Source organism: Mesoplodon bidens (assembly GCF_964165515.1).
Source record: "Mesoplodon bidens genome assembly, chromosome: 5".
Lineage (NCBI taxonomy): Eukaryota > Metazoa > Chordata > Mammalia > Artiodactyla > Ziphiidae > Mesoplodon > Mesoplodon bidens.
In genome coordinates, this window is record NC_138161.1 from 47,010,704 (window position 1) to 47,038,184 (window position 27,481).

The 27,481-nt window shown below is 41.1% G+C and overlaps 1 protein-coding gene across 1 annotated transcript in view; it reads right to left on the bottom strand.

Moving 5' to 3' along the window:
- The window catches only part of DCBLD2 (discoidin, CUB and LCCL domain containing 2), a 96,709-nt gene extending 79,464 nt beyond the window's left edge, over positions 1-17,245 (bottom strand). The window contains exon 1 of the mRNA XM_081234377.1: positions 16,670-17,245. Within this exon, the coding sequence (XP_081090503.1) occupies positions 16,670-16,889 (220 nt within the window). The 5' untranslated portion in view covers positions 16,890-17,245. The remainder of the gene's footprint in view (positions 1-16,669) is intronic.
- Positions 17,246-27,481: the final 10,236 nt, after the last annotated feature.

Consider the following 27,481-nt stretch of genomic DNA (forward strand, 5'->3'; position numbering starts at 1 on the left):
AGGTCAACCAGCAATCTGGATTCTTAAACAAATCTCTCTCACATAAAGCTTAGCTTTTAACCAACATTAAACTTCAGCTATCTTCTACACTTGCCTTCACTCCACACACAAGAACTAGGCATAGCAGTTCAATAACATCATAATACATAAAGGCACCATTAAATAGACCTGTGAGTTTTTGTGTGACACAGCCACTGATCTTTTGCAAATATAAAACTTAGAATGTTATGCAACTCAGAGGAGAAGAAAAATAACCACAAATCTCCCCGGAAATTACCATGAAAATACCTTGAATATCTCTATTGGATATTATCTAAATTAAAAACATAAGGATATAAAAACCTCCCTTGTGAAAATAAATGAACTGTAATATAAAAAACTTTTGAATAATCATTAACATTTTTCCTTAGAGAAAAAGACAACCATCCTAAGACAGATCTTCTAAAAATATGAAACTAGTCAAAAATGTTCTGTTACTACTGAAAAGATGAAAACGAGCTTTCTGGAATTGTTTCAATCTTTAAAAAGTAGCCCTGAATAAATGAAGTAACTCAAACTATAAATGTATTTTCTTTAGTAAGTATGAAACTAAGGCAGCTTCTTAAGTGATTAGAAGTGTTGATGGATTTCAGAAAGCCAAGAATTTTGCTATTAACAGCTGAAGTCAGGACTTAGCAATGGCAGATTGTCGCATTTAATGTATTCCCCACAGGCTATTATTTAACTTAAAGTTGTCATGTTAAAATGAATTTTACAAAAAGACTACAAGCAGAGAGTTAGGAGCAATTCTTAAATATCTTTATGCTCATATTTATGTTTGATTCTCAATAAATGCACAAAATGTTTTCTGCCATTTCCTCCATACAGCATAGTTCCTACAAAAGTTAACAAAATAAATACTAACTGATGAAAAACAGGACTTTTGCATGCATGGTGATGAAGAAAACAATTAAAATGGAGCTGTCTTTTTTCAGCATCTTGTGTAGGGGGAGGGCATGAACAGTCCACAAGTAACGTGCCAAGAATGTTCTAAAATATGTGATGGAGTTCAGAGCTTCCTCCTCTCGCAAACAAGACGATACGCACCAGAAACTAAAGTTAAAAGAAAGTCTCAAATCTACTGCAATGCACAAATTTGAATGTTCCATATTTCCAAGACTATTTGATAAGTGTAACCTAACTAGATAAATAGCTTAGCTGGCCTGGCCAAATACCTACTGCTATGAAGTATATGTTTCGAATATTACAGTTGGAAAGGGACACTAGGCCAGCAGTTTTCAAATGTTTTTCTCTGTTATTCCAAAGTAAGAAATGCATTTTACACCTTGACTCAATAGTGTCTAAAATATATCTTCCTGACCCACTAAAGGGTCCCCACCTGTGCAATGAACAACACTGTACTAGGCATCCAAAGGTGACAATGTTGAATTCTCAAATCAGAAAAAGACCTTGTCCTCACTTTTACCCCCAAATTAGAACATGTGCTTCCAGTTTATTTTTACAGTTCTTAAAAGCGAAGCCTATTCTACACCAAAATACTTAAAATAGGACAAAATATTTAAAAGTAACACTAAAATCTAGAAAATATTATCAACAAATCACCTAATACACTGAGAGCAGGGGTTCTCAAATGTGGGTGGAGGACACTGGAACAATTCTGGGGTTGGGGGGTACCACAGGCATCTAGTGGGTAGAGGCCAGGAATGCTGCTAAAGTATCTTACAATGCGCATGACGGCTCCCCAGAGTAAAGGGTGATGGATCCTAAAAGTCAAATAGTGTGGAGGTTGAGACGGGCTGACGTAGAGCAAAGGCTAGGACATCTCCAACAGAAGATCTGGGTTAGTTCTTTTTCCTTTGGCTCAAAGGGTAATGCTGTTCTACTTGCTGAGGGTACAACCCAGGGAACAGTTTTCCCCACAAGTTCAAAGAAGTCAACAGAATGCTTTATTTTTCTTTAAGTTAAAGGAAAAAAAAGGTCCTTCTTATTAGTCTACAGCCCTCAAGTATTTTTCTTGGTCAGGGGCCCTCATTTAACATTGGGGTTTGAAAAAGGATGGTAATAGGGTCAGGAAGTAAGAGACTCCAGATTTTCTGCTAAGCTTTGTAACTGGAAAGAATAATAATCTGTGACCAGGCTAATACCACCTACTATTACTCATTTTTACAAGGCAGAATTGACAAAGAGAGTGTAACCACTACTGGAAAAATAATTTTCAAAATGGGTATTGTAGGACCAATCCATACACTCACTCTCACCAACAACACCACATCGACAACTCTTTCTCCTTCTCCAACTCCATCATCACCACCATCACTGTCAGCTTCTTCTTCTCCTCCTGCCCCACCCCCACAGATGGTCTCCACCAGACTATAACTGACCATAAGGGGTAGAAGCCTGTAAATGTAATTTTTGAATTTTAATTTTATTTCAGTGGAGAAAAAACACTGGAATTTGATCTCACTGTCCCGTTGTCTGGCTGCAGATTTATCTAGGGGATTACTCATAGAACATGTGTTCGCTTCCTCTGAAGACTGTCAGGTCAGATGTGTTAAGCCACATACAAATTTTGATACTGTTCCAGGAAAATAGCTGAGTAATTTTTTTTTAACTACTTTTCCCTAGAGAAAACACAAGGGGCATTAATTTAAATAATAATGAATTAATATAACAAAGAACACATGCTTATTTTAGGCTGCTTTCTAAACTTCAAACCAAGTATGTTTTTTGGATAAATATGTGCTCATGATGCTGATTTTATGCGACTCTCCAGCTAACCCCATATTTTAGTCACATTGCTATTAAAAATAATATAAGTTATCTTATTTAATTTTATTAACACGAACACTGTATGACTTCTAAAAATACTTTCTTTAACAAGAAGACAAAAGCAGGAAGCTTGCACAAATATTCCAAAAATGTAGAGCAATGTAACTTTCATTACAATTCTTAGAAACTAGGAGGATGGGGAGGGTGGGAGGGAGGGAGACATAGGAGGGAAGGGATGTGGGAACAGATGTATATGTATGACTGATTCACTTTGTTATAAAGCAGAAACTAATAAAAAAAATAATAAAAAAACTAGGAAAGGTTTATACTTTTCCAATAAGCTCTCAAGGATTTTCGTCACTGTGAACAGGTGAGTTTGACTATATACTTCCTCTAAATAAGTGTCATTCTGTCACATCTTGTAACACATCTGTGAGATCTTATAATAAACTGAAAAAAAAGGCATTTAGAGAGTAGAAAAGTATTCAAAAGAATAACTTGCAAGCGTTAACAAGGATATCCTATTTCATTTGACTACAATGAAGATTTTTAATCTATTATTTAGCACTGCGAATTTTTAAACTAAAAAGTACTATACCAGTCCTGTTACTTTAAGATTTTAAAGTTGCATCACAACAATCTCGAAAAGATAATTCAAGGTCCTATTTTAATTTACTCATTTTTTTAATACTGCCCAAGATGGATATACACTGAGAGCCTAAAGAGGGTTACTGTGGCAATTTAAAGGAAGAGAAACAGCTCTCAGCTCAAGCTTTTTTAAGCCCACACTCATCTCTGCATGTGTGATAATTTACAAAACTGAACCACATGAAGGAATGTGAGATGTATAAATCCTCTTCAATCCCCACCAAGCACACACTCTATGTAGTACATAATGGTTAAGCAAATTGGTTCTGGAGTCACGTGATGAATTTAAATGCCCTACCTACCACTCACTGTGACCTTGAGAAGGCTGTTTACTGATGCTAAAGCTGAGTTTTGTAAAATGGGTATACTAACATCTCAAACCACAGAGGGTAAGAATTTAAAGAGATACTGTAAGAAAACACCTACTATCGAGGACCTAACCCATACTAATGTGCTCAATAAACGTTTGAGGGTAATTATGGTCAGGGTAATTATGGTCATAAAAGACCAGAAAGGCTTTTGCTCATCACATGTAGGTCCGGTGCGTTTGGCCACAACCTAGCTAAGGTATCAGAACAATGGCTCATTACTTTAGAAGATTTATATCAGCTTTAAAGCTTCAAGTACAGTGTCCTGTGAAAAGTGTAAATCATGAGAAAGTAATTCTCACTAATCTTCTCCCCAATGACCTCTACTTCACTTCAGTAACTCATGAAACCACAACCTAGACTGTTTTTGCCATTATCGGAGATTACTCCCACCTGTGAAATCTCAACAACTTTAATATCTCACTCTTTCGGTCAGTCTCCTGACCCCTGTGCTCTCTTACACCCACTGCACACTTTCTGTGAACTTCTCTCTTTCCTCCCCATCTACTACTTGCCCTAGCCTCATTTCTTTCCCTACCCAGCCTAGACCTCATGTCCAGTGTGTGAACTACACTATTCCTGGTACCTTCACTTTCTTGCCACTATGTCCTTCTTGAGGATCTGCCCGGCAAGCCCTCCACCCTGGATCATATGATCTCTCTTTGCCCAGGAGCTAAGCACTACTGGGAAAAAAAATCACACAATCCAGGGAATAGTTGTCATTAGAGTAATAGGTTCTGATCTCAGATGGGCACTGAAAGCCACTTGGTATTCTCTTACTCAGTGGTTCTCAAAATCTAGTCAACATTAGAACCACCTAAGGGCTATTTAACGTAAAGGTTCTCAGGCTCCATCTCTGTCTCCATAGATTCTAATAAATATGTCAGAAACATTACCTGAAACTTGGAAATAGGTTAAAAAAATAAAGGTGAGCAGCAGATCCTTTAAATGTCATAGAGGCCAAAAGCTGCCCAAGGATTATAGGGCAAAATACTTAATTGGATTTGTTGTTTATCATTGATTAAAGGTCCCAGTCTTGGCTACCCATAAACTTGTAGACTGTTGTCTTGTAGAGATGCATATAATTTCTGTATAGTTGAAAAAAATAACCCCACATGTTAGAGTTTATGGCCCTATTGGCCACTAAACAGTTTTAGCCATTCAATCTAGCAATCACAGCCTAAAGCTACCTATCTAAACACCTAGTTTTTCAAATATTCTTTGGACATGTTTCAACTTCTTACTGGTTCCTTCATTAATTAATGAGTTGAATAAAATCTTTGACATGTGTTAATTTTATATTTGCATGACAGGTATAATTTTGCCTTTTTTGCAAATTATACACTGAAAAGTAGCTCTGCAGTGGAGCCTAGGAAGGATCCGCACTTTAACAAATTTCAAAACACTAAGAGCAACAACAACCAAAAAAAAAACACACACACAAAAATCTTTCCCCAGCCAGTGTTCCCCAACATCTACCACTTTCTTCCTCACTTTTTTCTTCTTTTACAGAGAGATTTTTTTCAGTTCTCTACATTCGATGTCTTACTTCTTTGCTTCCCGTTCTAGGCTCAAAATACTGCAATTCAGCTTCCAAACGGTTGTGGTTGGATTGTACTCTCCCCCCGCCCATCTCCATCCCAACAACCAAATTATATGTTCCTAATTGCTGGTACCTGTGAATGTAACCTTATTTGGAAAACAGGGTCTTAGCAGATGTGATCAATTTAAAATGAGGCCATACTGGATTAGGACAGACCCTAATCCAATGTCTGCTGTCCTTATAAAAAGAGGAAAATCTAGACACGGAGACAGACACAGGGAAAATACCACATAACTACAGAGGCAGAGACTGGAATGATGCAAAGGGATTCCAAAGACTGCAATTGTCAGAAGCTAGGAAGGGGTAAGGAAGGACCCTGGTCTAGAGCCTTCAGAGAGAGTGCATTGCCCCGCCAATACCCTACTTTCAGAATTTTAGCCTGCAGAACTATAAGACAATACATTTCTGTTGTCTGAAGCCATCTAAATTTGTGGCAATCTGTTACGGCGGCCCCAGGAAAGGCAGACCTACTTCTCCAATGTACTCTTCACTAAAGCGGTCTGTTTCTGAGCTGCCAAAAGTCAATACTTTCCCATCTTTATCATTTGTGACCTTTCTATAGCATGTGGCATCTCTGTCCCTTCCTTCCCTCCCATCTTCCTTCCTTCCTTATCCTTCCTCCCTCCTTTTTAAAACTCTCCTTCCCCATCTTAGTTCTCCTTTTGACTCTAATTGCAACTTCTCCAGCACCTTAGCTGACGTGTCTTCCAACTACTGATTGCTGATGCTGCTGTTCTCCAGAGCTCCTTCCCCGCCCTCTGTGCTGCCCGGGCCATCTCCCTACCCTACAACCTCAGCTACCACCGAAAGGGAGAATGCTCCGTAGTCTCCAGCCTTTCCCCTAACCTTCAAACCTGTCTACTTCTGTACGGAGCTCCTCTGCTCAGAAATTCCACAGCACTTCAAACTCAACGTGTCCCAAGCACTCAGGGAACATCCTCCATGTGCCAAGCATTGAACCAGGTGCTAGGAACAAGAGAAATGACAGACAAGGCCCCTGTCCTTACAGAGTTTACAGAATAGTACGACAGACGTAGTAAATAATTTCAGGGACGATGAGTGTTGCAGGGAAGTAATGGATATGATAGGGTGTGTGTGTGTGTGCGCGCATGCGTGCATGTGTGTGCGTGTGTAGGATAAATAACAGTTAACTAGGCAGGAATACTGGTGGAAGAGGGAGGTGGAAAGCAGGGAGAAGAGGATTCCAGAAAGAAAAAAACCCAGCATTTTTAAATGACCTTTGCTCTCTCAAATTTAACTGGTCATTAAGTTTTATACTTTGTTTTCTTAATATCTCTAAATTTCGTCCCTCTTAAGGAGTGCAGGCCCTTGTAATGGTTCTCTGACAGGTTTCCCCACTTCCTTTCTTTGCTCTAATCCACTGCCCACACTCCTGCCAGTTTCTTAGACACCAATTGGGTCACGTAGGTCCCTTATTTAAAAATCCTTCAACTGTTCTTCACCGGTGATACAATAAAACCTCAAACTCTTCAGCAAGGATACAAAGTCCATAATAATCTGCTGCCGGACTCCCCTTCCCGTCTCATCTCTGTGGACTCTTCCCACAACCTCTCTGCTCCAGCTCTGGAACTGGGGGTGACTCCCTCTATGCTCCACGCTCTCTCTCCTCCGCCGCTGCACGTGTGACTCTGCTCTGCCAAGAATAAGGTTCTTCCTCCTCATATCCACCTGGCAAATACCACTCAACGTTGTCTCTTTTGGGAAACCTTTCTGAAAGCCCTGGTCTTTCTCTCCCTTTCCATCATCAAAGTCTCTTTACTCTACTGAATATGCTTAATTATGCATACTTATGTCGGTTTGCCACACCAGCTGTAAAGCTCTGTCACAGACAGGCAATGCATTCTGTTCGCCTTGGTAGCCGTAGACAGAGAAATAGGGCATACCAGCCTCTTAACACATGCTGCTGAATTTAGAAACTAATAAACCCAAACAAGCCAGTGGTAGGCACTTGGTAGGTAAGTGATAACAGTAGAAAAGTACATAGGCTTGGGAATCAGACAGACTTTCCGATTTAAATTCTAGCTATGCCAACTATTGAGATGATCCTGGCACTTACCCTCTATATCCTCAACTATACATGGGAATAATACCACCCATCTCCCAAGGTAATTGTGAGGGTTTGGTAATAACTTATCTAAAAAGCACTGGATTCTATAAATGTGAACACTCTCTTTGAAGATGATGCCTCTATGTATCTAGTACCCCCCTTTCCTTCTGGGAACTACTCTGCAGTTTGCAACAGTTTTCATATGACCTCATGCCCCCTGGTTAGTTGACTGGTTCAAGGGTGGGTACTGACTCACACTGGGCCAACGTGAGGCCAACTTACCCTGCCCTCTCATTTCTGGACCTTGTATGTTAGGGAAACCCCAGAATCTCTCCAGTGTTGAAGCTACAAGCCTTGAGGATTGCCAGCAGCCATGATTTGTTCCATGCAGAGAAAGCGAGACTGTAACAAGACAGAATTAAGCTGAGTCCTTGGTGTCTGAGGTCCCGCTGCAGCCCTGCTTTTCCTTGGGCTTAGGTTGGCTCAGTTCTTAGGAAGATTCCACAAGTTACCTCAGAATGGTCCCAATACTTTTCCCTTCTACTTTAAGCAGATTTAATTTTCTGTTCCCTATAACCTCACTATCCAAAACACTCTTCCTCCACCCATGCAACGGAATGTCTGTCTCATATCCAGACCTATAAAGTTAGCATCTAGGACAAAAAGAGTAACCAGAAACAGGGCAGGCCAAGAAGAAAGGGATAAACCATGAACCTGAAAACGATCTGAGGGTGGAGAGCAAAGAAAGCTAAAATCTATCAACAGGTAGGAAGTTGGAGAGAGAAAGGAGAGGTCAAAAGGGAGGGGACAAAACCAGTATTACGGTCTGGGTGGGCTGGAGGCCAGGTAAGGACGTATGTGAACAATCACACCCTGCTGTCACACTCCTCCACTGCGCGGTCTGACCCCTCTCACTAAGCTGGGGTGAACTTTCCTACACAGTAAGTGGGACGGGGAGAAGGGGCAGAAGGATGGAGCAGCACTGGATCTCAGTGGAAAGCAAACACGTGAACATGGAAATGTTAACTGGAGACTAGGGAAAGAGAAACAAACTTTTCATTCACACGTTGTTTCACTCAGTGAACCAAAATTTATCAACTACCCGACAGATTTGATCGCAGCCCTCATACATTCTAGAGAGGTGAGTTATACACCTCAAAACATTGAGAGTGACATGCCTAGTATTTAAATCCAAGTATGTCTGACTCCAATATCTCCATACTTTCAAAGTCCACCCACGTAAAAAGTAGTGAAGACAAAGAAAACTCTCAGGTTTAAAAGAAAAAAAAAATCTCACAGTTTAACTGACAGTTTCATAAGAGCAGAAGCTAGACTGCAAGGGAATCGTCATTTAACAAATATCTTTTGTGTGCCAGACACTAAGAAAATGTACAGCACAGATGCAGTCTACTTGTCAGAAAGTTGGTCACTGAAAAAAGCAGAGATATAAGGTACCTGGAAAGCAACCAGTTGACAGATATATATACAAGCCACTGGCATCCTGAGCATGTTTCCAGGTACAAGGTAAGAAGCATCACAGTTTAAATTATACTAAAACACAACTTATATTCCCTGATGAAGCAGTGTTTTGGATAAGGTGTAAGAGATGATTTCAGGAAGAAGAAAAGGCAAGGCAGGAGGCAAAGTTTTACTGTGCAGGGATGAGGAGTGGGACAGTCATGATGCTGCAGCTGAGCAGAAATCCCCATATGAGGTTTGATTAGTCATCCTCATTGAGACAGATCTAGTCACAAAGGCCACATGCCCTTCTCCTGCAACCTTGAGCTGTCCAGAACCAGAGAAAGAGGACAGTGGGGACTGGCACATGGGCCAGGTTTGGGATCTGTCAAGGACAAGGGGAAAAGCATCAATGAGATGACTGACCTGGGCTGAGACAAGTGAACCTAGAGATGGACTGGGTAGAAGCAGAGGTACCTAAGGATGACGTCATTGCTAACATCACAAGTACAAACTCTTCAGTCTGCCCCACAAGGAAAGTTCTCCACAATCTTGTCCCCAGTGACCTTTTCAGCCTGCTTCTCATTACTTTCCTGACACGAAATTATTGTAGCTACCTGAGTGTTATCCAGGAATTTCAGCTGGCAAAGAACAAGGAGGCAGGCAACTACTAGAACCAAAGCTAGGGGGACTTTTATAAGGCTGGAGGTGGCTATTCAAGTCAGAATCTGAAAGAGAGGGCAAAGGAGTGCACCCCACTTGCTGACACTGATTTAGGCTAGCACAGCCCTTAAAGACCACCTATTTGACAGGGGAGCACAGCAGTGTTTTCTAAGTAGAAACCATGGCTCTGTTCAGAGTCCCAGTTGAAGGAGGACTCCTCTCATTACAAAAGCAAAGGGGTCTAGCTCCTGGGAAGAGGGAGGCTGGGAAAACACTGGGCAGAATGTTAGGCCCTGTGCAAGTAGGTTAAGGTTCAAGAAAGGGTTCTATTTTCATGGAACTGAGAAGCCCAGGCTCTGACGGCTAACTGACAGAATCAGACAAAGGACAACAGTGTTAAGGGCATGCAGGTGCCCAGAGACTAACACCAAATAACGTGCTTGGGGCGGCAGATTCACTGCAGAAATGAGTCTAAATTCTTTTTTTTTTTTTTTTTTTTTTGCACCGCCGAATAGCTTGTGAGGTGTTAGTTCCCGACCAGGGACTGAACCCGGGCCCTCAGTAGTGAAAGTGCCAGGTTCTAACCACTAGACCATCAGGGATTTCCCCTAAATTCATATTTTTGAATGATGGACATCATAAGTATTAGAAATAAGAAAATGAATAAAACTCTCTGCCAGAAACAAATATTTAATATACATTGTGATTAATGACTGAACAGAAAAAACAGGAAATTACTATTGGAGATGAGTGTGTGTGGTGACAGAGAACTCTTCCCAGAGGGCATGATACCCAAGAAGGGTTTTGAAGGATGATAAGGAGGTTACCAAGCACACAAGGAAAGGGGCTCTTTCTCTTCAAGTGGAGAAAATGACACATGTAAAGAGGTCAGTATCAGGAACAAGGCAAAACAGGATGAAATTACATATTAGAGGAATAAAAATCTCAGTCTTATACCTGAACTGTATACAAAGGGTGAGGGATGCTGGCATGAGATTAAGTCAGAGAGAAAGGGAGGGGCCAGACTCTGGAAAAATTACATATATAATATGCAAAGGAGTTTGGATTGTATCTTATAAAGGGTCTGCTGGCCACACTATGGAAGTATTAACATAGCTCCAAGAGGGCAGTACCCCAGTGCACAGAACCATGGCCCTCAGAAAGCAACCATATTTGCCCAAATATGGGGCAAGTGTACAGGGTATGGGGCTCAAGGAGGAAGCAATGGGCCAGGACCAGGGGCTGAGGCATGCTACTCATTGCAGCAAGGATGGCTTTGACACTCACATGCTTTCCTGACTCCCTGCTGTTCTGATGCTGTGATCTTAACTCCTGAAATGTCTGCCATCCCTGTGAACTAGAAACCTACCAATCCTAAAAGCTTACTTGCTTAAAATCATTTTATCAGCAAGGTTTTTCCTACTTCCCAGGCATTGTGAGCTCTCCCTCCCTTACAAACTCACTGTGCAACTTCCCTTGGTTATTTATCCATATACTCCAACTTGAAGATAATTATTTCCCCAACTAGCCTGTAGGATCTCTGAAGACAGTAACAATATTTTACTCTATCATAACTGTCTCAGGACTCTATTGACCTATGTGCACACATCCCTGGGAGCTTATAGTTGGTACTCTTCCATGCTGAGAGTTTTTAATGAGAGAATGATAAAGAGTATCAGCATTTTCTCTCTTATCCCAAGCAATTAAGTTTGCACACTTAAACTGCAAACTCACATGCACTGTACTCCACAAAAGAAAGGAACTCCTGGCCTACTCTCCTTAGAAAGCAGTTGAGGGAGCTTGCATCTTGTGGTCTTCCCCATGATTCAAACAGCTAACCAAAGTTCTTCTTTCAACTACATATCCTTTAGAGTCCAGGTGGATCTAGTAGGTGATGTTCTGGCAACCTTTTCAGATCACCCCGTTACACCATCTGCTTCAGTGGACACTGGCATTCATTAAATTCTAGTTTATTTGAATATCTGTATTTTTTGTCCCCATGAGAGTATACTGATTTAATCCACATAAGGACCTGGAAAATTAGCATTATGTGTTTCTAAACTAATACTTTGAACTGACATACTTTCTCAAAGATCCTATCCTGAATGAAGAATTTAATCAAATAAAGAAAATAATGTAATAGCAGTTCTAAACAACATAATAATTACTTCACAAATAATGAATGTCCTGTGAAAAATTTTTAGATTTTGAAATTTTTGTCTTGCTGTATTTTCAAAGTATGCTTCTGTGTGCTAAATCAGCCTACAAATTAATTTTAACATGATATGTCTACAGAACTTAACACCACACTATTAAAATTACAGCCACATAAGATTATGTAGGTATGTGAATATGGACTAGAAAGGAAGATAAAAATTATAAATGGATAGATAAGGGGGTAGGACTGTGGATAATTATTAGTTAAGTTTTTGGTTTTGAGTAATTGTTATATAATTGTTATCTGTACAATATTTTTAAAATAAATAAAGTGCTAAGGCCATAAGGTTGTTATAAAGTAAACTGAATACATGAGCAACACAAGAAAAACTGCCAAGCTGTCTCACTTCATATTTCAACAATCACATTTAGCAAATGTCACTATTTACATTTAGCAAATATCACTATCTCTACAAAGCTTTTCCTGATCCTTATAATTTTATGTCATCATTCCACATCCTTCCAAGTAGTCAAGAAGTGGAAGTGGAAACTATTTGAATGCATTCAATTAATACCCAGTATTACCACCTGAGCTTTCACACCCCAGGTTCATTTTGTAAACTATAGTCCTAAATTTAAAATCTAACTCTATGTAAATCTAGCCTTTCCTCATCATACTATCTGATTCTTTCTTTTTGGAAATTAATTAATTCATTTGTGTTTTAATTCTAGTACTGGTACTTTAACTCATACCCATTTCACTATTCTAAGTTTTTTTTTTTTTAATGTTGGTCTTCTAGAATGAAACTTAGATGTTCAAATAGAACTATTAACTATTTCCAGAGGGAAATAAAGTTTTCTCTCTGCTGATAACATTGGGAAATCTACCTAAAAATCATTAACATGTAATTTTACAATTAATTTTTTCATTTACAAGTTTTTAAAATGTGGATTTAAAATCTGATCATTAACACATATGGAATACGTGCTATATTTCTAACTTTCACTATGTAAAATTAATCAGAAATATAGCAGAAAAAGGATGCTCTGATTTTTGCCTCTGAACAGTAAGTACATATAAGTGCCCTAATGTTTTATCAGACTGAAAAAAAGATAACGGAAAATTCTAAATTAACAATGTCAATATTACTAATAATCACAAATGTTCTTTGCAGAGGGACATGTTCTTCATTTCTGACAATTCACAAATAGTGTTCAAAAACTATTTCCCCACATCACAAGCAAATAAAGGCACTACTTGACAGACTGTATACTTTTTTCACACATTAGTTCAAATATCATTGTGAAACTGAATGATTCTTTTTAAGAAAGAAACTGATTTGTTTGATAGATAAATTAGCCAACAAAAATCACTACCTTCACAAACATTTCATGTTAATAGGCATAAAGTCAGTCTCAATGGATTTTTTAAATTAATCCCTCTGATATTTTACCACATTCAAATAATACTCTAACCCAGAAGGTAGGCAAACCCTCCATGACACAAATGAGGAAGCTGAACTCCTAAGACGAGGTGACACAAATTCCTACAGTCATAATGTAAACCAGAGACTTAAATTCATTCACAGTAGATCCCCAACTTCTTATTAAGTTAATTTATTACGGTAACAAATAGGCAATCAGCATAAGTTCCACAAATTTAAGTTTTTTAGAAAGACATACATTCTACCGGAAAAAATGCTTTCAATAAAAAAAGAAAAAGACTTTGAAGGTAAGTTTAATATCAAACTTAGAACTCAAAATACACAAATATAAGCCATGCCTAAAACACCATCATAGTTAAACAGATGTGAATAAACAGAATTTATACATATATTAATGAAATAAGGTTGGTTAAAATACATCTCTGTTGTGAAAGGTTGACAAGTTTTCAGACCAATGATAAATTTTATTCTGGGCCAAATAAAAAGAAAAAAACACTTGGTCAGCAGAAAATCTGCTGAGGAATAACTATGTATGTATGGCATTAATTGGAATGAGAGTAGTATCTTCTGTTACTTCAAAATGATGTGTGGAAGATTAAAAAAAAATCCTGAAGCACAGTTCCACCACAGCATACACATTCAATGCATTTCTACCTAGGCTGGCTAAGGGAAAAAAGAAATCTATATATCACAAAACATTCTTTCACAGCTTATTTTTTATTGTGACTATATGTAAATTGCAGAACATTTAGAAAAGCATAAAAAATGATCTACAACTCTATTATCAAAAGACAACTGTTATCTTTTTTTTAAATTATTTCCTTCCAGACTTCTTACCAAGACTTCTTATAAAGGAGAGTAAAAACTCCAGCTTGTAACTTAACATTACAATATTGTAGACATTCCCATTATTAAAAATTCTATAGGCTTTTTAAAGCACTGCTTCTCATTTTGAAATTAGACTTCTTTTTAGGTTATGTGAAGAATCCCAGTGGACCCTAAAGCACATCTGTTAGACCAGTAACACTGACTGCAGTTCCACCACAGACCGCATCACGGTTCTTTGGGTAGGAAATATAATTTTTAAAAATTAGGGAATTCAAATCCCATACAATTCCTGAGTTTTCAGGCAATGTATACCTAAATGGCCCTTACTTTATCAATTTAGTAAGCTCAAGATTAACAATGATAGGGTCTTCCTCGGTGGTGCAGTGGTTAAGAATTCGCCTGCCAATGCAGGGGACACGGGTTCAAGCCCTGGTCCGGGAAGATCTGACATGCCGCGGAGCAACTAAGCCCGTGCACCACAACAACTACTGAGCCTGCACTGAAGAGCCCACGAGCCACAACTACTGAGCCTACGTGTCACAACTACTGAAGCCCGCGCACCTAGAGCCCGTGCTCCACAACAAGAAAAGCCACCGCAATGAGAAGCCTGCGTACCGCAACGAAGAGTAGTCTCCGCTCGCCGCAACTAGAGAAAGCCCGCGCGCAGCAACGAAGACCCAACGCAGCCAAAAATTTTTAAAAAATAAAAAAAAGATTAACAATGATAACCAGTTATAGCTATTTGTACTTTACCCTTTTCAAAACTCCTGTGTACTGGCATTTCATTTTCATCAAGCTAGGAAATAGGTATGTATTCTCTTATCACTGATGTTGAAAACTGAAGTACAAAGAAATTAAATGATTTTCAAAAATTTACCCAATAAACAGGAAGACTAGAAATCAGGTCTTTTAAATTACCAGCATCATTTCTATTTGTGTTCATCTACACTGATGTTTATATAACATGACACTGTGAAAGAGAACCATGTTAAAACGCTTTGGTAAAAACTGAAATTAAACTTAAAAAAATAAGGTAATGTTGCATGTTTAATTAGACCAGGTTTAAGAAATTCTAAAAGCAAGGCAATTATCTCATTTGGAGGGGAGACGTATAACTGGTTCTATACTGTTCAAAGATTTTTTTTTAAACCTGATATAAACACTTTCAGATCTTGAAATAAGCAAAATGGTCAGAATATTCTGGTTATGTAGTTAGAGTTCTGTATCAAGGTACCTTATTTTTCGTGTGTCTTAGTTTCCTTATATTTGAAATGGAATAACGATACTTATCTCAGATGGCTGTGGTGAGGATTAAGTGAGTTAATAGACATAAATCACTTAGGGCTGTGTCTGCCACAAAGTAAGACCCAATCAACCAGTGTTAGCCATATATAAGCCTGTTTTGCTTTTTCTTTCTACTAGGAGAAAAACAGAAGCACAGGTTCTAAAACTTAAATGGAGGAAAGGATTTCACACTAATTTATTAAGTGCTGATGTTCAAGAATTCGTTTAAGGAGATGATCTAACTGAAACCTGAATGCTGCCTAGATCTGAAAGAGGCCAGTTTACCAAATACATTTTTCTCATTTACATTTTATTTCCACATGCCTGTCAAAGTTTCAGCATCTTCACAATGACAGGCTTATGGCCATGATTCCATACTTTACTGAAAACCATATGAGAGCACCATTAAGCTGGACTTAAATGTGGAGATCAACCAAAACCCCAAACCCAAAAACCAAAACCCTTCCCAGCGATAAGTAACAATCCAATCCTTATCCCTCTCACTGCAATAAAATGCAATGGAAAAACGTGTTCAATAATTGATGCCAAACTGTTTCAAAAATTGTTTTTCGCTGCTGACAAAAGTACTTAAAAAGGGGAGGAAATCAGCCTGGCATTCTCCTTCTATTATGATTATTCAGTAAAGTTTTTTTGCAAGGATTGTTGACGGAAAAAAGTTTTGTCACTTTCTGTAAGGGCTTGCCCTTTTAACACAGAACGCTCCATTTGGGCAAGAGTACGCTGCCTTGGGTCCCAGACCCAGTGTCTGACCCAGGCAATCTAGACCACCATCCTGAACAGGCAGGGATTGCAAAGAGCATGTTCTAAATCCAACACTCAAAGATAACCAGAATAAACTTCATTCGATTTTGAAGCTGAGCACATTGACAAAAGATGATAATTATCATCACTTGCCTTGACAAAAGACAATAATTATCATCACTTGCCTTCAATGGATTTAAGTGCTATTTAATTACCTTGCATTTCTACTCTATCCATCCATCCATTTAGCTTAACATTAGGGGTCGCATCTCCAAAACTTCTTTTCCTCTCCAAGACTTCCCCCAGTAGAAGAATCCAATACCCAAAAGGAGGCCTTCATAGCAAGGTCTCAATTCCCTCTTCTCAGAAAAATGAATGGGATTCCCCAAAAGTAAAGCCGCGCCAACTTGGGGGACAACAGACAGCCCATCTCAGCAACTCAACCCAGCGACTGAGGGGCCAGACGTGGCCCCGCACCGAAGCGTACCGCACCTACCCCGCGCGTCTGCAGATTCATTAACGGCCCGGACACCCGGCGCCCAGGAGGCTCCCTCGGCGCCCCCACCGCCCCCACCCCGGGGCTCCGCGCACCGCGCACTCCTCGGGAACCACTCACCTTGCTGGGCTCCGGCGTCCTCGAGCAGCACGAGCAAGATAAGTAAGAGGAGGAGGAACAGAGGCATGGGGAAGGAGGAGGGGGAGGAGGAGTTGGAGCGGGGAGGGAGGGGGTAGGAGCGGGAGAGGGGGATCGCGGCCCGGGCGGGGGCGGCGGCCGCGGCCCGGACTAGGAAACGATGAGGGCTGTGCCCGGCTCTCACCACCGCCCGGCTCGCCATCGCGGCGGCCGGCAGTCCGCCTGCATAGTGCGGGCGCCCCGGGGCCGCGGCACCGGGCGAGGAGGCAAAGGCAGCGGCAGGAGAGTGAGAGGCAGCGCGCGCTTCGCCCAGCTCCGGGACCCCCTCCGCCCCTCACTCCGCGAAACCTCCTCCTCCTTCGTCCCTTCCCTCCGCTCCCCGCCCGGAGACCCCAGGCCGGAGCGCAAGGGAGGGGAGGGAAGGAAGTGGGGTGCTCGAGCCGCGGAGGGCAGCTGAGGGACGCGCCTCCCACGCCGCGTTCCTCAACCCGACCCCTGCCCGCCGCGCTCGCCCCGGACTCCGGCTAGCTGGCAGGGCGGTCGCCAGCTCCCTCGCGCTCCCTCTCGCGCGCGCTGGCCACGCCTTCACAGCCCGCCACGGCCAATCCGCGGTCGGCTCTGGTCCGTCTCCCTCTGCGTCACCCAATCAACACGCTCTCTCCTCGGTCGACCCGTTAGCTCCGCGGCCCACTCCTCGAGCTCCACCGCCCCTCATCTCTCTCCTCCAATCCCTGCAGCCTTGGGAAGCGTCCCACCCGCCCCCCCAATCCGGGTTCCGCCCCCAAACTCGGGCCCCCGGCAGCCCTCGCCCGGCCCGCGCTCCTGTTATTGTTGGGACCACAGCCCAAGCTGATCCGGCTGAGGCGGCTGCTTGCTCTGGTCAATGACTTCCGGGACTTCCCCCAGCTCGCTCTTCCCTGCTCCTCGGGCCCAGCTTGCTCATTGCTCCTCCCCCGCCGCACATCAGACCACTGGAAGGGGTGGGAAACCGGGATCCTGGCTGGTTTCAGCTGGGAGCTGAGTCTAAGGGACTTTTTTTTTTTTTCAATAGCAGAGCGTGTTTTTTTTTTTATTTTATTAAAACTACAGCCAGTTGTTGCAGCAACTCCAGATACAGTGTTCAATTTAAAAACTATATGTATTTCCTGCTTCCTATGCCTTTTACTATATTTACTATGGGGGGGGGGACAAAAAAGTATATAACAAGATACATGCCCCTAAAGCAATTTAAACCTAACATCCTAACATGCATTGCCATTCTACCAAGACTTGTTGAACACCTGCTGTCTACCTGCAAACCCTTTGCTAAGAGTTGTGGGATTTGCAGTCATAATACAGAAGTCTTCCAGGATCTTGTATTGGGACAGAGATGGAAATACATCATGAAAGTCAGAATAAAATAAATACTAATCAGAGTCACAGGTAATCTGATGGAGACTGTAAGGGGATGGAGTGACAAAAAATAACTGGTTTGGGGAAAGGGGAATCCACAGGACTAGGTGGAGATTAATTTTAGGAGAAAGGTGCCATCCGGATGTTCTTAACATGGACCTCTAGGAGGAGGATGGTGTCATTAATAAACAGGAAACATGGTTCAGATTGTGTGAGCAAGAGAGTTAATTTTGGACATACTGAAATGTATTTGAGATATCCACTAGCTTGTGTGTGAAGTTACATAACAGGCAGGTGGACATTTTAGTCTAAAGCTCAGGTTGAGAAGTACATCGAAGTCATGGGTGAGGGTCATAAGTAGATGTGATTTCAAAACTATGGAAGGGACTAATATCCTCAAATGAAAATCTGAGAATTTGAAAGGACTCTGAAGGTCATCTTTTTCAGTTCTCCTGCTGACTCCTCATACACTGAACCCTGCTACCAAATTTCTTAAATAAGCATTTATTGGATGCCTATTAAACCCTATTATGCTTAAGACCTAAAGCAGACAGTGGGCAAACAAAGTTCAATCAGAGGAGCCTACGTTCTGTGGGGGGAGGAGAACATATAAACAAATCTATTGCTATCAGTGCCACGCTGGAGGTGTGGACTGATGCCACAGTACCACAGTGGAAGGAGTTCAAGGGACCCATCACAGTGAGGATGAAACTCCAGCAGAGTCTTGAATGCGACGACAAAGTGAGGAAGGTGATCTCAGGCCAGAGGCAAAGTAGGCTGGCTTACAGGCACTATGGTGAATGGTGTTGATGGAGCGGAATGGGGTGAACAACTGCTGACTTAATGGGAGTAACTGAAGACTAGTGTGTAAAAGTGGGTAGGGGCAAGATCTAAGACAGGCTATGAAGTCAGGATTTTATTTTGTAACATTAAGAAACAACTAAAGGGGGCTTCCCTGGTGGCGCACTGGTTGAGAGTCCGCCTGCAGATGAAGGGGACACGGGTTCGTGCCCCGGTCCAGGAAGATCCCACATGCCGCAGAGCGGCTGGGCCCGTGAGCCATGGCCGCTGAGCCTGCGCGTCCGGAGCTTGTGCTCCGCAACCGGAGAGGCCACAACAGTGAGAGGCCCGCGTACCGCCAAAAAAAAAAAAGGAAACACTAAAGGGCTCTAAGAAAGAGTGACATTATCAAATTTTTATTTTAGGAAGCTCAACCAGACAGGTAGGTGAGGAACGGACTGGAGGAAGAGCAATTCTGGAGGCCAGGAAGAGCCAGTCTGGAGACTGGTCCAGTGATTTTGTACAGCTAAAGGGAGTGACGGTGAGTCTGAACTGCAGTAGCAGTGGGCTTGGAAAGGGGAGACTTTCCAAGGAATATTTATGAATGTCTTACTAATTAGATGTGGGGAGTAAGCAGGAGTTGAGGAAGATGCTCAGGTTTCTAGGTAGAAGGCAGTGCCTATCATAGAACAAGGGAATGTGAGAAGGGAAACTGGTTGGAGGAGGAAGTAGAAGACAAGATCATGAGTTCAGTACTGGGCCTGATGAACATGATGTTCTAATGTGGCAGGCCGTCAGTCATGTGCTAGGACTTCTGCGGGTAGATAGTCTCTCTGAGACAACCCATCTTGTTTGTTGGACAATTCCTTTCATCAGGCATTGAGTGATAACCTTGAGGTCACAGAGGTGGTAGACAGAACAAGATATTATGAATCTCAGTATGGCATTCTATTGACTACATAGAACTGCACCAGAGGGAGAGGATTCACCTGTGAGCTAACAGGTTCTAGAAGGCTTCCTGGACCAGGCAACACTGGGCCATAGGCGCCTCTATTCCTTGTTAACAGAGGATGAAAAGATCCCGACTAGGTACACCTACATATACCTAAAACAATAGGTAGGAACACTTATATTTTTTCATCCCTTTTTTTCATTCCTGTTTTATTGACCCTTTGGTATCTTAAAGGGTTATTAAAAGTGGAGAATAGGGCTTCCCTGGTGGCGCAGTGGTTGAGAGTCCGCCTGCTGATGCGGGGGACACGGGTTCGTGCCCCGGTCCGGGAAGATCCCACATGCCACAGAGTGGCTAGGCCCGTGAGCCATGGCCGCTGAGCCTGCGCGTCTGGAGCCTATGCTCCGCAAAGGGGAGAGGCCACAACAGTGAGAGGCCCGCGTACCGAAAAAAAAAAAAGGGGGAGAATAGATAGGTGAAGAGGTTCTAAATGAGGTCAGTGGGAGGAAGGGGATGAGAAAGAGACAAATTAGAGTTATACAGAGGTGAAATCAGACGTTCTTGGTGACTGATACCATTTGACAATTTCGATATGTATTCTTATGCTTGTTTCCTGGGTTTTGCTTTGGAAATACAGAGAACTCTGGCTAGAGAACATCTGTGGAGGCCCTATTGCTGTCTGTATGAGGGAATTATAGGTATAGCACAGATGTGGGAAAGCACTGAAGCTCTTTCTGCCTCTATTCTCTCCCCACTTCTGGTCATTGTCATCCTACTAAGTTGCAAAAATGATGACAGAAGACTGCTCTGAGAAGACCAAAATCTTGTAAGACTTCACACCAGTGGAATATAACAGACACTCATTTCTAGGATAATGCCTGGGTAGAGTGGAATTCTAGTTTATGTGAACTTTCTCACTGCCTACATGCTGCTCTGGCCAATTTTGTCACCTTCCTTGCCTCTGGGACTTGGTGTGTTTAGGGGCTGACATCTGCTGAAGCAGGGGGAGCAGTACTTGTCCAGGACCATTAACCCACATGACCCAGATGCCTGGGCCAGGTCAGAACAGAGGATTCTTATCAGGACCCAAAGTGGATAGGTCTGGAGGAGGCCATCATCATAGCAGCCAGAGACCCCCAGAAACTAAAGTGCTTCCATAAAGGAGACCCAGGTCCCAGCTCCTTCCTTCAGAGTCTTAAAAAAATACGTGCTTTAGAGGTTTCCCTGGGGACAAGACCAACAAAGAAAACACAAACTGAGCAGTGTCTTCACTGCACAGGAGTTCATTGACGTGCACTATAACTTGTAGCAGTCATGGCGGACTCTATTCGTTGACTGGTAAATGAAGTAATGCTTTGGATGAAGGCTCTGGGGAAGACTAAGGCTTTAGGAAAGCCTTAGTGGGGTAGGTATATACGAAATTCAAGAAAATTAAAATGTGTATTATTTTCATGTATTTGTTTAGTCCATGTTAAGAAATTTAAAAATGAGTATAGATTCTCAGCTTAAATTAATTCCCAGACTGTCCTCCCCTTTTTGACCTCTCTCTCTTCCTCTTTGTCTCATTCCTTCTTTCTTCTCTCAGTTGATAATGAGTGGTGGAATAGAGACAATGGAATTGATCTGCAGAGAAAAGGAGAAATATGAAAAGAAAGGTTACATCCCACTGTTTCTGCTTCCAAATGAATCCCAGCTCTGCCACTGCTAAGGAAATAAGATGGAGGAAAAGAACCTGGGGGCTGGTGTCTTTGCTTCTGTCTGTACAGAAACATCTGGGTTTCAATGGTATGATACAGTAAGAATCATTGGCACCATCATTGCTATTAAATGTCTGTTATGCATTAATAAAACAGAAGAGGCTCATTTAATATGGCATTTATACTGGAAACCTTGGGATGATGGTATGTAATGAATCACTGATGGGCTTTATCAGTGAGTGTGTATTTTTGGCAGGCTAACAGAAAGAGGGAACAAAAGAGAATTTACTTTTGTGATCTTTTAGAGGAATAGGAGAAAGAAGAATGTGGCAGTTCTGGGGAAATATTTCAAACTTCAAAGACCAGAGCCCTAAGATCTGGTTACTGTTTTCACAGGAGCATTTTCTTTGTCCTGTTGACTGTTTGGATAAATGTTTACAACCAAGATTGTTACTAAATGTCTGAATTGTGCTGAGGAGGCTTTCTTCTTTTCCCTGAAGGGAAGTGCTTTGGATACATTTTTCTATCTTGTAAGCTTCTTTCAGTAAGTCATGTCAGTCAAATGTAGCTCTCAGGTTTATTACTCCTATTTCCTTAATATTTATAAATTATTTCTTTAGGTATCTGTTATGGCAAATTTAAGACAGAAGTGTTAGAACCTAATTTATAGAAGATATTGAATTTCTACTAGTGGATAATGCTGTTAAATAGTTTTTCTTGGCATATTTCAGCAACATGGCTGGCTGTGATCATTTTCCATTTGCCTCTTCCTCCATTACAAGCATTTCTCTCTCTTTCTACCTCTCCTTCCCCACCCCACCCTCCTTGGTTTTTCTAGGAACATAAGAAATTTAACAAGTTCACTTTCTTCTGGGTCAGAACAGGGAGGCTTCAGCTTGACATTTTATCTCTGATGGAAGCTGCAAAGGATTTAAGTGAAAAGTGCCCTCCGTAAGATCAACATCATGCCGAGAAATTAGAGGATTAATTACATATGAATGGTTACCAGAGAACTGAAAATTGAAGAGTGAACATACCAGAGTATTTGCAATAATATGATTTAGGTGTGCAGTAGCTGCGTGCCTACCCTGCTGTATATGCCTGTATTCTTTCTTCTGGGACCTTTGCTGGCAGCACAGTCCAGAATTAAATGTATAGAGATGAAATGCTGTTTGGCTTCTGAGAAATTGAGTTGTTTCATGAGCTCATGGAAACAGTTCTGGACCAGACAGTTGTATACAACTTGAAAGTGCTATATAACCTCCAGTAAGGCTCCTGACCTCTTTAGGTCTCAATTTCCTTGTCTGGAGCAGAAGATGTTTAGGTCTCGTTATATGCATAAAGGTTGACAATTCTTCCAAATTCTCATTGTCTGCTGCTCGCTTTCATCTCACAGCCAAATTCTAAGTCCTTAATCCTTAAATCACTTCCTATTATAGGGGGGAGAGGAAATTGATGACTACAGAATTCCTGTCTGGGACAGCATTGTCTGTGCTGAGCAGGAGTGTGGTTTAAAGGGTGTGCTTCACACCCGCTTACCCTGCCCAGAAATGCCTTTATGAACTGGGGCTGGGTGAAGAACTCCAGTTCTGTTCTGTGAAAGGAGCTACTGGGACCTTGGAGGGGGAGGGTGATCTTACCAGGAAGGAGATGGGGGAGGCCAGAGGAGATAAAACTGGCCAGCGATTTGAACGGAAGCTGGAGCTGAGGAGAGGCGAGAAATAGTGCAGATTCCCCAGTGGTTGGAATGCAAAGATGCTTTGAAAGAGATAGTTTGATAAATAATTCTAGTTGTTTGAGGCATATGCCACCCCCATGCCACCTTCCTCCCAAATTCTTCATTAAGTTTTCTATAGTCACAGCCTAGATTGGGTGAAACTTTGGGAAAAGGGAAATTGCACACAAGTTGGACAGGGCACAATCAGGTTGTAGCGCTTACTGATCCTATATGGAAAAGGGCTGCCTCCTCAGGAGGTGAAATGACAGCGGAGATAAAAAATTCAGAGAAAGAAGGAGACTCCTAGAACCAGAGATTAGGTGAACCTAAACCGCTACGCCACTCCCCATTTCTTGACAAGAGACTAGGATTCCGTTCCTAGGTAAGTCAGGATATTCGAACAATTTTATTGAAGTATTAAAGGACCAGGTGATTGTAGCAAGCTAGAAGATTTGGAATCATCCAGGTACGTGACGTCTATTATACTAGGACAAGTGAATAATAATACAATAATTCTACTTTTTATTTTCTAGGATCCAAGAGAATAGAATTAGGGAATTTTTTTCTATTTTTTTAACATCTTTATTGGAGTGTAATTGCTTTACAATGGTGTGTTAGTTTCTGCTTTATAACAAAGTGAATCATCTATACATATACATATGTTCCCATATCTCCTCCCTCTTGCATCTCCCTCCCTCCCTCCCTATCCCACCCCTCTAGGTGGTCACAAAGCACTGAGCTGATCTCCCTGTGCTATGCGGCTATCTATCCACTAGCTATCTATTTCACACTTGGTAGTGTATATATTTCCATGCCGCTCTCTCACTTCGTCCCAGCTTACCCTTTCCCCTCCCCATGTCCTCAAGTCCATTTTCTACATCTGTGTCTTTATTCCTATCCTGCCCCTAGGTTCTTCAGAACCCTTTTTTTTAGATTCCATATATATGTGTTAGCATACAGTATTTGTTTTTCTCTTTCTGACTTACTTAACTCTGTATGACAGACTCTAAGTCCATCCACCTCACTACAAATAACTCAATTTCATTTCTTTTTATGGCTGAGTAATATTCCATTGTATATATGTGCCACATCTTTATTAGGAATTGTTTTTAATGTGCGTATTACTTCTTTCAACGATTCCTTTTGGATCCTTTAATTAAATTCTAATTTAGATTCTTTAACTGCAATAAGTCAGTAAAATAGGAACTAATATTTTAAATAATTGCAAGCCTTTGGAAATTTAGTGTTTAAAAGGAATACCTAAGTCTTTTAAAACAAGTATATCATCTCCTTCATATCCTATTCACAGACTAGCTGATGTTAGCCTGCTTTTCAACACAATAAGATATAAATGAGATGCAGAATATATTATACATTTTCATTTAAACAGATCTTTTTATTTGGGGCATTCTATTAACCATGGTTTGTGAAGTGAAAGATTGTGGACTAAAAGGAAATAATATATTGTTCAGATTAACCTGATTTGCCAGGAGCTTCTGCATTAATCATCAGGTTTTAATACCAGTAGAAGTAGTGCTTTACATTTGACTGACATACACTATCATTTTGCTCATAGTTAACATACTGCACAAAAGTGAAAATGTGAGGGATTTTTCTGAAGGATTGATTGCAGACCAAGATAACTCCTAGGAGAGAAACAAAGCAGAATATAATCCCCCTGACCTAGCTATTTTTTTTTTTAATCTTGAAGGACAGTACGTGCCTAGTGCTCATACAATTTTGAATAAATAAAACTATTTTCTCACCATATATGGGCATTATTTACTGGTGATCCCTTTAAATCAAAGCTTAGTTCCCATTTGTAGATCTTAGAATATGTAGATTCATTTTGGATAAATATAATCATTGTATTTGCTACTACTGACTTGACTAAAATGGAGAGTGAGAGAAGGCCTTGGTAAAATATATAAATTATTAACTTACAAAAAAGTCATAAGTATCAAAATATCATGGATATCCTATTTACCTAGATCTCATTTGGAAGATGCTCAGATATTAACAGCCCCATCTAATGATAAAGTTTAACTATTTGTTAGCTGTTTGATTTGAAACAGTAAAGGTGATTTTATTTCCCCCAAAGCAAATAGCAGACATAAGGTAATTCAGGATCCAATTTGGTCTTTTTGTCATGTACGATTATTCACATATATAAAAATAATATTAACAAAGTAATTCCTATCACGATATAAATATATCCACTCACTCTAGAAACTGTTAGATAGTCACATATGCATGGAATTAATTAAATCACCTACAAAATAATATCCCCAACAGAGAGCCATGCAATACTGTATATAATTAAACTGAAATTCTCTCCTAGTGAACAAACTCTTAACAGCCATTCATACATGGTTATGGCAGCTGTCCATTTAGAGAAATTAAACATGGCCCAGAATGAAATTTTTTAACACCATCTGTGTCCTAATGGAAAACAAAATGAAACAAACAAGACATGTTTAAAGATCCGTTAAAGTATTCCACTCAAATCCCATCTGTAATCACATATTCTCTCCTGAAAGTTACTTCCCAACATTTATGTCTATATATTCTGTGTGTAGGGAATTTAAGCCCTTCTTTACCTGTCAAGATTTTTTTCCTGGTCCTAGAATCATCTTCATAGTTGTGAATCTCATTCCATTCTATCATATGAAATAAATCCCACCTTTATTTTCCCAAACCAAATCAGTACAAGAAGCGGCTAACATTCATGAAAGGTAGAGTGAGTAACCTCTAAATATCTTTCTTTAAAAATTATCTTCATGGGGCTTCCCTGGTGGTGCAGTGGTTGAGAGTCCGCCTGCCCATGCAGGGGACGGGGGTTCGTGCCCCGGTCCGGGAAGATCCCACATGCCGCGGAGCGGCTGGGCCCATGAGCCATGGCTGCTGAGCCTGCGCGTCCGGAGCCTGTGCTCCACAACGGGAGAGGCCACAACAGTGAGAGGCCCGCGTACCGCAAAAAAAAAAAAAAAAAAAAAATTATCTTCACGGACTTGAGGTAGCTAATAAATAAGAAAACTGTATTTAGGAGAAGACAGTATGAATTGTCACTGATAATATCTTGAGAATGTAAAATATCCTTGAAAAAAATGTAAAAAAACTTGAATTCTACAGCTTACCAATGAATGTTAATTTTTTCTCCATCAGGTTTCCAAATTGATTTAAAAACAAACTGCATAAAAATTATGACACAATTTCCCGGACTGTGGAATAAATGAGCTACTCTACTGAGATGGTGAGTTCCAACAGAATCACCTGATGGGGCTTCACAAGTTCTGAGAGCCCCCTTATGTAAGCCTGTGGACTCCTTTGAGTAGTGGTGGGGAAAATATTGAGAACCATTGGGCTAGAAGATTTAATTCTGACAACCAGGCAGTGTGAGTTCATTAGGGTCTTTGGCTTTTTCAGATTTATGTTGAAAAATCCTTATATGTCTGTTTCTGCCAAGCTTGTGTCCATTCTAAGCTGTATATCTTCCATCTTCTATCTGCTTTGCTGTAAGAGTCTAAAAGAAAACACTTTGATCCGTTAATGGAATGTAGTTGACCCAGTGCCCTCTCTGTCACAATGTTGATTCACAGCCGCCAGGAGCAATGGGCAGCAAGCCAGGCTGCAGACAGTGTCTAAACCCCGGCAACAGGTCAGATGCAGTGCTTGCTTAATGGGCCCCTCGGTCTCCAGCAAGCAGCTTGCCTGTCACAGTGGGTACAGCTTTCTCATGGTAGGAATTAGTTGCACACAATTTCCTGTCACCAGAATCATCATAAGGCTGTTTGTGATCAGGATGATGTATTCTCCTACAGCAACTGAAGAATCATGTACTCTAATACTGGGTCACCTCCCATGATCAGGGACCCCAGCCAGAAGAGGAAGAGAAGGGGACTCACATTTAGTGAGCATCTACCTCTACTAGGCATTTTACATGTTACTGATGTTTCATGGCATCTCAGTGAGCTATAATTATTCACACATGGACACACTGGTTCAGTGATTAGGCCAGGACTCAGCTGGGTTGAGATTCTAAGCTTGCCTCATGTGAGAGATCGTGTTTTTTCCGCTTGACCACCACACTGCCTCCATATTATTCTGAGAATTTTGCTTATATCTCTCAGTGACCTAGATATTTTCTAAAGCCTGCTACCAACAGGCCACAAGTACCTAATAAAAGTGCATTTTAATTTTTTTGTTACAAAATTGTCATTTGATACAGATGGTTATTTTGAAAACTGTGCTCATAA